The following is a 12682-nucleotide window of genomic DNA, read 5'->3' as shown; positions in this document are numbered from 1 at the left end:
ACTCTGACTCTGAGGAACATTGTACACATAGTGGTTGATCCAGGGCTTTTTTTGAGCAGGAACACACAGGAACGCAGTTCTGGCTGGCTTGGAGTCAGGGGATGTGGCCTAATATGCAAATGAATTCCTGTAGGGTTTTTTCTATTTAAAAGCCCTGTGTGAAACAATGGTGATTCGGGATGTGGCCTAATATGCAAATGAGTTCCTGCTGGTTTTTTTTCCTACAAACAAAGCCCTGGGTTGATCTAAGTGAATATCACCTTCATAAAGGAAAAAGGGTGTATAGTTTATAGTTTCCCATTGCACATGCACAATTTGTGAAACTGGAATGTGTCTTTAATCATGTAATTGGACAGTGTGCACCATTTTTCATCTGCGGAAGAAACCATACTGTATATTGGCACACCTGCCAGCAACACTGGTATAATAGCACTCCAATGGTAGTTCACTACTTTTTATTGCTTGGTACATCTTGTTCAAAGCATTAACTTTCTGTCATGAAGTCCATTATGTTTTAGATACTACAGAATTTGCCCGTGCTGCCAATGAGGCATCATGATTCTTGCTCATACCTGAAACAATAAAGGTACAAGCTCTGGATCTTAAGGTGGGTTGAAGGGTTCATGACACAGCAGCCTTGCTGAACTTTATGAGTTGCTGCTTTCACCTTCCATTCTTTTGGCCTATTTCTCTCCTCTGCCATCTTGGTAACCAAGCTCAGCTCCTCTAAGCCAAGTGCACAATTCACCTCCAAGAGCAAGAATAAAAGCTAGCAGAGAGAAAGCAGAATCAGGTGTAATCCTGGCTAAACTCTTCAAACTCATTGGAACAATAGCAGCTCCAAAGGGAAACTTCACTTAAGTCTCAGACTATCAACCAACATTAGGGTTTGTAGAATCTTTTGGGCTCAAGTTCGGGTATCAACCAACACCTTTTAGTAATTAAGAGTATATTAGTATACAGAACGTGGCTGTTTTAGCACTCAAACCTTGGAAAGAACATTAGCTTCTCCCATGCAGAGGTTCTCTTTCCAGAGTAATTAATTTACACAGATACCGTTTTTGCACACAGCTTACCTCGCAGTCACAATCCTGTTCCCTCCGCAGCGTCCGGTCGGATTTCCCACCATCTGCGCCGGAGTTACAGGAAGTGCTGCAGCTTCTGCGTAGCAAACATAAACTGGGTTTTAACAGTTTACGTTTGCTACGCAAAAGCCGCAGCACTTTCTGTAACTCCGGCGCAGATGGTGGAAAATCTGACTGGATGCTGCGGAGGGAACAGGATTGTGACTGCGAGGTAAGTTGTGTGCAAAAATGGTAAGAGCTAAAACTCCCAGCTAAACCCACTACAATGAAGTAAGCAAGACTGCCTCCAACCACTCCTCATTTGCAAGTTTCTCCAGAACTCAGGAATTTCCCCCCACTTTCAACCAATCATAGATACCAGTTAACTCAAGTATATTCTATATGACTCCAAGTAATTTTAATTCATGAACTCATCCTGATGCACATATCTCTGCTCTTTTCCCTTGGGTACTTTCCCGACCACTAAGAAAGGTGGTCCTCTGTTCCCTACTTTTAAAAAAAAGAAAACACTGCAAAAACTTGATGAGGCCAATTATTGCCCTATATCTTCCTAAGCAAGATAATGGAGAGAGCAATGGTGGACCAATTCCTACTCTTCTTCTTGGACAGCTCATGTATTCTGGACTCTTTTCAGTCTGGTTAAAAGCCAGTCTATGGGACAGCAATGGCTCTGGTGGCTTTAGTTTGTGACCTCCATCTGAATGTAGACAAAAGCCATGCCTCTTTGTTGCTCCTACTGGATTTATCTGTTGCCTTTGATGCAGTAGATCATGCCACTTTGTTGAAATGTTTGGAAGCAGAAGAAAGTATTAGATGATACTGGATTCTTGCTCTTTTCTACTGCTACAAGATCAAGATGGGTAGCCATGTTCTATTGCTGCTGCTACAGACAGACTAACACAGCTACCCATTTTGATCTATCTGCTTGTATTAGTCCTTTATAAACATCTTTTTAAAATTTTACTTTATCAAGATACAGGATAGGATCCCAGCAGAAGAATTTATAGAAGGTGTCGATAGACCAGATCTTTGCCAATCTTATCCTTCCCTATGCAGCTTGCAATTTTTGCTCTAGAACAAAATATGCCAGAGGGTGCTGCAGAAATGATGGGGAATCAGGTAAAAATCACCTCTTTCTTCTTTTTTCGCTTTTGACCTTGCATTAACGGAGAAGAATGGTCATTTTACCTGATCACTGCAGCAGCATGTCCTATAGCACATTTTGGTTGTGAGGTTCTCCTGATCCTCAGAGAGGAGTTGTGGGACAAACAGCTGGCTCCTTGGGGAAAGGAAAGATCTACTTCATTAACACCTCTGCCCACATTCAGTAACATTTGTGTATAATTTTAGTTATTTAAATCATGTTTAGGGGAAAAAAAAACATGTCCACAGTTGCATGTAAACAACATGGCTGATTAAGGCTTCTCTCACACAGCATGTTTTGTTACAAAAAGTAGATTTGTATTCCAGATACAGGCTCTGCATGGAAAGTAGTATGCTGCAAGAGTATGCTTAGTTAGCTTTAGTAAACACTTAATCAAGCCTACAAAAATGTAATGGCTGTCTAGCTATAGTTGGCAAGAATTAAGAATGTAACACTCAAACTATACATGTTAATGCATTAAATATTTTATACTTTTTACAAACTTTTTAAAAACTTTTTACAAACCACAGTGGGATGAAAAACATACAAATTCAACAAATATTTTACAGGAATTAATATTAAAAAATAAAACTTCATACCAGTGCTTCATCATATAACATGTGTAACTTTACTTTTACTGCTACTTTGAAGAAAACAAATGTCATATAGCACAAAAGACTGGATTCTGTTCAGCATGCTTTTACAAAAATAGTCATGCAGTTTCTGTTGTCTCTAATGGGTGAAAGGTTCTTTATTTAAAGTACTAAGCAGAAGTCTTGAGTGCAGTACAGCGGCACTGCTCATATGGCTTGTAAGTCCAGATAAAATCAACAGGGCCAGAAATGCAAGATTTCTATTTGTAGGGTTGCCAACCTCCACATAGGACCTGGAGATTTCCCAGAATTACAATTACAACTGATCTCGCTGCAAAGATCAGTTCCCTTAGGGAAAAAATGGCTGCTATGGAGGGTGGGCAGTATGGTATTATACCCTGATGAGCAATCTCCCTTCTGCAAGCCTGTTTTCCCCAAGACCCACCCCCAAAGCTCCAGGAATTTCCCAACCTAGGGTTGAGAACCCTATTTTGTGGCCCAACCACCGAATCCTGCAGCAGGCTATTTTTGAAATAGCTGTTGCTGTGCAAGAAAGCGCACTGCTTTAAAACAAACTTTGAACCCTTGCTTAGTTAGCAGAGAGGGTTAGCCAGGGCCGGCTCACCCACTAGGCAAACTAGGCTCTTGTCTAGGGTGCCGGGAGGGTGGGGTCGCTGAATTGGGTTCCCCCAGGCAAACTCCTAAGTTTGCCTGCCTCCTCTGCCCGCCTGCCACCGCCTGCCCTTCCTTTCCCTTCCCTTTCTGTCCCTTTGCCTCCCCCCCCGCCCCACGACATGCATCTTATCTTTTGGAGAACGTGCTGGAGGAGGCTTGGCTCCCCCTCCCTTCTGGTTCCAGAAAGGAAGGGGGAGAAGCCTCCAGTGCATTCTCTGAAAGGTAACATACATGCCACTGCACAGCTGGCACGGCCCAGGTGTGGCGCGCTATGATCGCAGGGGTGGGGGGAGGCGAAGGGACGGGAAGGGAAAGGAGGGGCAGGCGGCAGTGGAGGGGAGGCAATGGGAAGGGAAGAAGGGGGCAGGGCAGCAGGGGGCACCTCCCAGGGGCGCCACGTGCTTTTGGGCAGGCACTGGGATTAGCCTATTCACATGACCAGTAAGTATCTATGAAGAAAGTGCTTGGAAATTCAGTATATGCACACAACACCAGGCTGACTTTCCCAATTATGTGTATGCATCTCCACATTATATTCTGCTATTCTCATCTGACAACAAAAAGCTTTTGGAGGCCAAAAGCTGGTTCTTTTCCACTGCAACATATGCACACAATTACTTCAGCTGGGAGCTGGAATGCTCAGTTTCTTTGAGTGTGAAGCAAAATAAAATGGAAGATAATGAAGCTCTAAGAGGCAAAGCCACAAACACCTGCTAAGAGGGTGTGGGAAATGCTCAGGTAGACTAAAGCTGTATAGCACTTTTGGCACTGGGTAACTATTGCATAGACACAGTCCAGTTGTAATTTGGCAATAAACTGAAACATTCATAATCATACAAAAGCAGTACAAGACTGAGAACTGGCATCTCACAGGTTTCAGATGTGGTAAGCCACATTCCAGAAAAGCTTCCTGAGCAGTTTTCTTGTGACTCTCTCAGCTGACTCCAAAATTGCATGTTCTTGAAATAAAACCAAATCTATGTTAGTGAACTCTAAAAGAAAGATTTACAGAAATACACATGCTTTCAGAAACAGAGGTACGTGCCTTTTGTGGATTGATCTTGCTGTTGTGCATTGAATAATTTGAGAACGTGTTTCCATAGAGTGCGCTTATCAGATATATTCCATTGAGACTTGTTGAAAATGTGGCCAGTGGGTAGACATAAGAATGATCAATGGGCAGGTTTGATATATGAGGTCAAGGCTATTTGTGTGTGTGTATGTGAAGTGTTATCAAGTCACTTTTGACTTATGGCAGACCTATGAATTAACAACTTCTGAAATGTCCTGTTGTTATCAGCCTTGCTCAGGTCTTGCAAACTACAGGCCATGGCTTCCTTGATTGAATCAATCCATCTCAACATTGAGTCTTCCTCTTTTCCTGTTGCCTTCAGCTTTTCATAGCATTATTGACTTTTCCAGTCAGTCTTGTCATCCCTTAATGTGGCCAAAGTACAATACCCTCAGTTTGGTCATTTTAGCTTCCTGGGAGAGTTCAGACTTGATTTGATCTAGAACATACTTGTCTTTTTGGTATCCATAAAACATTCCTCCAACCCCACATTTCAAATGAATAAACTTTCTTCATTGTCTAACTTTCACATGCATATGTAGTAATTGGAATACTTTAATTATCTTGGTCCTCTGATGAATCCTTACATTTAAGGATCTTTTCTAGTTCATGGTTGCCCTTCCCAGTCTCAAACTCCTTCTACTTTCTTATTTGCATTCTCCCTTTGGATTGATGATGGAGACAAGGAATAGAAAATCATTAATAATTTCAGTTTCTTTGTTGTCAACCTTAAAGTTGTATAATTCTCCAATAGTCATTACTTTTGTCTTCTTGATGTTCAGCTGTGATCCTGCTTTGGCAGTTTCTGCTTTAACTTTTCTCAGTAGTCATTTCAAGTCTTCACTATTTCTGCCAGTAATGTGGTGTCATCAGCATATATCAAATTACTGATGTTCTTCCCACCAATTTCCACTTTACTTTCATCTAAATCTAATCCAGCTTTCCACATTATATATTCTGCAGATTTATCTATGTAAATAAGACAAAAGTATATATCTTGCTCACCCCAAGAGAGAATTCTCATTGCTGAGGAGCATACTGAACACAGTCCACCAAGCTAGATACTGCATCACAGCAACATCAGAGCTAGCTGTAGTCAAATGATGATGCAGAAGTGTACAATTAGAGATACCATTTATCATATCAGACCATTGATTGGTATTATATACTGTGACTGAGAGTAGCTCTCTGAGAAAGGTCTTTCACTCTTCAACATGTTTTAACTGGAAATTCACCCTGAGAGTTTCTGAATGCAAAGTGTGTGTGGTACCACCAAGATGCCCCCCTTCATGTGAAAGAGTCACAGAATCATAGAATTGAAAAGGACTTCTAGAGTGATCTAGTCCAACCCCTTGCACAATGCAGGGAACTCAAAAATACCTCCTTCCAAGGAAGAAAAGGCCAGAAGGCCAAAAAGGCAACAAGCAGTTTGTGGTTAGCAGCAGGAAAAGAATCCCTGAATTGTTCAGTCCAGTGACCAAAATTGTCCCAGAGCACTGCAGAAGTTTCATTTGATCCACTTTGACCTATTGTGCTTTTTTGCCGATTTGACTGATATCCTTGCATTTCCTTCTTTGGACAGGGCCTGGTGACAAGCAGGGCTTTTTTCTGGGGGAATGTGGCAGAACAGAGTTCTAAAACCTCTTTGTGGAAACAAAATTCTCAAAAATGTTTAAAAGTTCATGAGGGGCACCAGTGTGCTTCTCCTTCATTTTCCTCTTGAGAGTTCCAGCATCTGTTTTTATAGAAAAAAAGCCCTGGTGATAAGCATTCCACTGGCTGAAGGTTTCTGTGGACTCATGTTCATATCTTGCAGACTATTATCTTGCCAGGATCTAACATCTTCTTCTATGAAATGGATTCAAGCATCCTGGCATTGCCATGTAAAATGCATAACATTGGGGAGACAGTCAATATGAAACACAATCATATTACTGGAATTCTAAAACAGGGTCAAGCAAACATCACAGATGTCCTCTTGCTTTGATAACCTGAAAGCCACCATCAAACCTGCCAAGTTGCATCTGAGGTAGGATGAAAAATGCATAATTGCTGTTGAGATATGGCACAAATATATTACTTAAAAATAATCAATCTCCTGCTCACAGATCTTCAACTTCATTATTAAAGAGTCATGGAAGAATTTACAAAGGCTAAATTCTCCTACCTGAGTAGTTTGAGGCCATGTCAACACTAAATCATTAAATCAGTTTCTAACAGATTTAACTGTGCTCTTTGCTAAACAATTAATTTTTGTACTTTTGTGAAAGGCGTGGAAATAGCCATGTGTCAGCATCTTCACATAACTTTTCAAGGCACTTGGGGAGAAGACATGAGAGTTTTAATTATGTGGTACGGATGTGCCCTTAAGTTGCTAGCCTCATAGAAGCTAGTGGTGAGAAAGACAGTTATAAATGGATTTAATGGCAGATAGGCAGCTTAATCCACAATACTGTAGTATATGACTGCATAGGTTATGTATCCCAGCTTCAATGATGTTGGGAAGAGGGTGTTTTTCCCTGTTTTCCTACAGCTTTGTGGTCCAGCTGTGTATCTCCTAGTTCCCCCCCCCCCAGCTTTACTCCAAACTTTCTCAAACCTTCTTTGCTCCTAAGTTTTGGGAAAGATTGTAATGAAGCCTGGATGGCTGTTGAATGAGTGGGAAAATTTAAGTTTTCTGGCCACATTATAAGCAGTCATTTCCCCCAATCCTGTTCCCACAGCAGCAATTTCCTTTCCTTGCTGCTAGGGATCCTTTTAAAACAATCAGCACTGTAGGGTAACAATAGTAACAAAATGTGTAACAGGTTTTCTGAATTCCCAACTTCCATTTTTAAAAGTGAGTCTCCAGCCCTTTCCCTTGCAGAGTTATAAAGGGAAAAGGCATATGTTCACAACAGAAAGGAATAGAAGCCTACTATTTAAAAATGAAGGCTGGGAATTCAGAGAATATGTTACACACATTTTTATAACAGTGCACTGAAATAATGATATTCAATTGTTGATGTGGAACATTAGGGAAAGCACCAGCACCTCAGAGGAGGGGGGATGGCCACTGCTGGGGGACCGGAGTCAGAAAGCCTCAGGGAAACTTTCATGCAGAAGCCACATTGTGACTGCACTTCACCCACAGCTGCACCAGCAGCAGGGAAACCACAGAAACTATTTTCCTATGTGAAAATCATGCTCCTTCCAACCCCCCCCCCCCAAAAAAAAAAAAACATTCAGAGTGTTCAATCCAAACTTGCTTATGTGTATATGTAAAATAAACCCTTTCATTATTGTTCATTTAATTTATTTAAAATATTTCTGTACCGCCTTTCCAAAGCTCGAGGAAAGAAGTTATATACTCCCTCCTGTACACTGAATGCAGGACAGAATTAATGCCATCTGACTTGCTGTAACTAACCCTCAGAGTACAAACAAGTAACAAAGACTTGCACTAAAGTGCATCTAGTGAAAAAACATTCCCTTGAAAGAAACAAAAGCTGATTGTAAAACTTTTTTTTTAAATGAAGGGCCTGATTTGAAACATGAGTCCATTCATATGCACCTCTGAAACTTAATGTGTTTTTTTAAAAAAAATGAATGTACTTGGAAATGGGGACTAAGAGAGGGAATATAATTACAGCAAAGATTTGTTTACTTCTTTGTTGAGTTGCATTAAAAGATGAAGACATTCACTGATTAACAGGACTGCTCATGAGCCAGTTGTGGTTTCTGCAGCTATATTAGTATTATTTTATTTTCTCCACCATCAAATGTATAAAGTGAGAAGGGCAGCTGGGAAACCTAAATAGTTGGGGATATGTGCTTGACAGCCCCAACTGGCTGTGTGCTTTTGGAGCATGTCTACTTTCTGCACTGCTATATCTGTTCTTTGCCCATATGCACTATGCAAAACACTGGTATATCATCAACATAACTGTAGGCAAACACAGTTGCTACACAAAGTGTGAAACAATTTTAAATCTGCCATGATAGAGGAGATAAGCAAACATTTGGAAATGTGACAAAGGACACTAAAGATACTCCATGATCCTTCCAGTATTGTCTGCAGGACAATGCTGTGATATACCTGCAATATAACACAGGTGATATACATTCATTCCAAAGGGCGCAATGTGCATGGCTCTGGTGATCAAGAACTTGCTTTTCCAAATGGAAAACTGTCACTTCTTGCCATTGAGAGGACTGCTACAGATATAATACAAAACTTGAAAAAGTCTATGGAGTGGGTTAGAGGAATTATTTTCTTAAGTGCTATGCAGGTGATGATGCTAGTCCAAAACCATGGATGTGAGTGAACCCTCCCAGTTCAGGAAGTCCATCATTGTTACTTTAACCTGTTGTTCAGAACAGGTGGCCTCATCTTATTCTGTGGAAGAGCTGCAGTGAACGTCCTTTACTATGAAGACTTCACGTTGCTTATGAGATAGTCAGTCTGAAACAGGTCTTTCACAACTTGCTCTCTTGCCAGCCGTGTGCATTCTTTCCAAATTTGTACACTAACCTCCTGTCCACTCGTTCCAAAATTCCGGTTTTATAATAGTACCTTCAACAAAAAGCATTGAAATTGAACTTAAACTTTAATGTATTCTATGTAACAAGCAAAGAAAAAGGAAAACATCTACAAGGCATATGCTATTCTTTCTGGCAAATGAGGTGCTTGTACACTTACAATTCAAATTGCTTTTCAGAGTTTAAGACTTTTCCAGATATCTTAAAATCTGGCTCCCTCCCCCTTCTTAAACACTAAGCATATAATTCTCTTTTGAAGACAACAGTTCAGAGTAAGTCTAGGAGGCAAAGCGAACGGTTATTGTATCAAGTGTTATATTAATGGAGCTGGCATTTACTCCATCCCCTGATCCCCTCCATGATGTTGTCTCTAATCAAAGCAGCCATGACTAAGTTTCACTATGACTTTTGCATTATGTAGCACAACCATTTGTAACCAATCAGTAAGAGTGTATAAAATTAGCTACCTTATGTAACACTGCTTAAGATATAAGCTTACCTAAGTGCTCTGCTTAGTTTTTCATATGTCATTCTATCATTTTTCTTTCTCTGTCCCCACATCTTTGCCAGAGCATCTGATTTAACGACTCGAAAGATGCCTTTGCCCCTGTCTTCCCATTCAAGGATGCCACAGTTCTCCTCAGGAGACAGGAGGAGGTCTCTTACAAATTCCCATAAGTGAGAGCTCTGTAGGCCTTCATGAACAAAAGGGAGCATGTTAATAGACTTAACTAGTGACAGAAAATCATGTTACCAGGGTTCAAGATCCTTGTCCATTCCAGAATGGACATCATCTAGTCAGTCTTAAATTGTTCACATTTCATTGATTTTAACGGGTGAGAGAATAAGCTTGAAAACAAACTGTTTTCAAAATTTTGTGCACACTCCACCTAGTACTGGGCTTACAATCTCACATATTCATCAACCTGAGTTTAGTGTGAAGTTTGTTTGTTTTAAAGGCAAATATTTCTTGGCATTTGGTGGATGTTTTCCTCCTATAATTTTAGAGCCCATTACTACTACTTTTTTTTTAAAACAAAACATATGCAAAGTAGATGCAATGGGATCAAAGTTCACTAAAATTGTTCCTATACAGCTACTAGAAGCCACTGGGTGAAAAATAAGATTTTAAAGAGAAAGCAGCAGCAAAGCAAATGTCTGGCTTTCTCTCTGGTGAGATTCCTCCTTCTGCTCTATTGACATAGGGAAAAAACTTTGGATCATCAGATGCCATATCATACTACATCAATATAGATTCAGAAATGAAATCTTAACATAATAATGTAGTCTGAAATAGTGCCTTGATTTCCCTTCTGACCAATCTTTCCCTTCGCTTACAACTTATATCATACAGGAAAATATAATCACATTGTGTTAAGATTTTTATATGTGGAGGAAACAAGATACTCAGTGAAGTTTAATTTCAGTGCATGCAATATTACTGAACCTGGGATGGTATGCTATAGCCTGATCTTGTAAGATCCTGAAAGTTAAGCAGGGTCACGACTTGGATGGGAGACCACCAAGGAAGACTCTGCAGAAGAAGGCAATGGCAAAACACCTCTGCTTAATTGCGTGCCTTGAAAGCCCCTTGTAGGGTTGCCATAAATATTTTGTGACTTGATGGCACATACATATATGTTAAATATTAAGAGGACCCTTTAAAAATTAACTGCAATAGCTATTTTACCAATACAGGTGCTTCATATTTTCCTTAAAAAAAAAACAATTTGGGGCATCGGCTTGTCTATCTAGTGTAGAGGTCTCCAACCCCCAGGGCCGTGGACTGGTACCGGTCTGTAGCCTGTTAGCAACTGGGCTGTGGAGCAAGGCACAGGTATCGCACCACTCCTTTTGCCTACCTGGGACCCATGTGGATGAAAGAGGCAGCACAGCCTTGCTTCGAAGCACCACCTCTTTCATCTGCCTGAATCCCAGGCAGGTGGAAGGGGAAGTGCAGCAGTGACCTTCATCTACCTCTCATTTAAAGATCCCAATGGGGGGCAGGAATGGGGAGGGGGGCAGCCTGGAGCAGCAAAACCCCCAGCACCCCCACACACACCAGTCCGTGGAACAATTGTCTTCCATGAAACTGGTCCCTGGTGCCAAAAAGGTTGGTAGCCTCTGATCTGGTGCACAGGTCCAGGGCTTTTTTGTAACAGGAACTCCTTTGCATATTAGGCCATACAGCCCTGATGTAGCCAATCCTTCAAGAGCTTACAGGGCTCTTAGCACAGGGCCTACTGTAAGCTCCAGGAGGATTGGCTGCATCAGGGGTGTGTGGCCTAATATGCAAAGGAGTTTCTGTTACAAAAAAAAAAAAAAAACCCTGCACAGGTCTATTTAATTGTTCTTAACAATAGTCATCTAGCATGCAGAACCTGTGAATTTGCTAATAATGCTATGTTCCTGAGGAATAATCACAATGCCTGTTATTTAAGTTTCTTTTACAATAGAAATTGGAGCTGGTGTTTGTCTTGGATACCAGGAGTGCCACCTGGTGGCCATGTGTTACTGCAGTGATTGCTGTCTGGAGTTATGTCTCATAATAAAATAATGAGGGTTGTAGAAACTTAATTAAAAAATTAAAAGCTAACAAAGGTCATGCATACCAACCAAGGCAGCATCTTCTATGACATTTCTAAGCATTGTATTTAGTTGGCAGAGGTATACCTACTTGTTCTACTGTGATTCTGAAATTCTTGACTCTTGAAAACACCTGTTCTCAAACATGCCTTATCATCATCTGAAAAAGAACATTTTAATTTTTTTGACACAAATTAATATGGATCAATTTCAGGATATGATGATAATATGATTTAACAAGGTTGAAATGTTCACCTAATGAAGTTCCTTGGAACAACTAAATTAAAGGTAGGTCTGTGATTTATCTTAGGCTAAAAATCCACAGTGAATGATTAACCAGCAGTTGGACTGTTTAGTAGCACCAGTAGCAAAATAAATTAACATAAAGAATAATCCAGTAACCATACTTAAATTATCCTTTAAAAGTGCTCGGAATCCACCCCCTAAGTTTCCAAATATTTCCCAATGCAGACCTGACAACCTTGCCAAAGAACCACATGCACAGTGTCTCCTATTTGTTATTTATTTATCCAGCTCATTTATAGCCCTACCTCCTCCTCAATGGGGACCCAAAACAGCTTACACTGTTCTTCTCTCCACTATTTTATCCACAACAACTCTGAGAGGTAAGTTGGCTGAGGGTGTCTGACTGGGTGTCCCAAGGACACCCAGCTAGCTTCCATGGCACAGTGGAGATTCAAACCTGGGTCTCCTAGATCTCAAACCCTTATTTTTTTCTCTTGAGAAGGAGCACTCTATGATTCATGGCAAAACTGTATCAAACAGAGGAAATCTTCCAAAGGTCTTTGCAGTATAGCACAGAAGACAAACCCTTGGACACACGGCCAGTGCATGGGAGTAGGCAATGTAGGCAGCTGCCTGGGCCACCTCCTGGCCTATGGGATGCCATTAGGCACCCCCACCCCACATGCTGCCTGTGCCTTGCTGCCCCTTCTGCCCTAAGATGCGGGTGGATGGAAGAGGTGGTGCAGCCTTGCTCCAAGGC

At 41.0% G+C, this 12682-nt stretch overlaps 1 protein-coding gene across 1 annotated transcript in view; it reads right to left on the bottom strand.

Annotated features, from left to right (window-relative positions):
• Nucleotides 1–8507: 8507 nt before the first annotated feature.
• ELF5 (E74 like ETS transcription factor 5) overlaps nucleotides 8508–12682 on the bottom strand; it is a 47728-nt gene continuing 43553 nt past the window's right edge. The window contains exons 5-7 of the mRNA XM_060261980.1: nucleotides 11768–11836; nucleotides 9590–9785; nucleotides 8508–9124 (exon numbers count right to left, since the gene is read on the bottom strand). Coding sequence (XP_060117963.1) covers nucleotides 9028–9124; nucleotides 9590–9785; nucleotides 11768–11836 — 362 coding nt within the window. The 3' untranslated portion in view covers nucleotides 8508–9027. The remainder of the gene's footprint in view (nucleotides 9125–9589; nucleotides 9786–11767; nucleotides 11837–12682) is intronic.

The sequence above is a fragment of the Heteronotia binoei genome, chromosome 21 (genome assembly GCF_032191835.1).
Source record: "Heteronotia binoei isolate CCM8104 ecotype False Entrance Well chromosome 21, APGP_CSIRO_Hbin_v1, whole genome shotgun sequence".
NCBI classification, from domain to species: Eukaryota; Metazoa; Chordata; class Lepidosauria; order Squamata; family Gekkonidae; genus Heteronotia; species Heteronotia binoei.
This window is presented reverse-complemented; position numbering and strand designations above follow the sequence as displayed.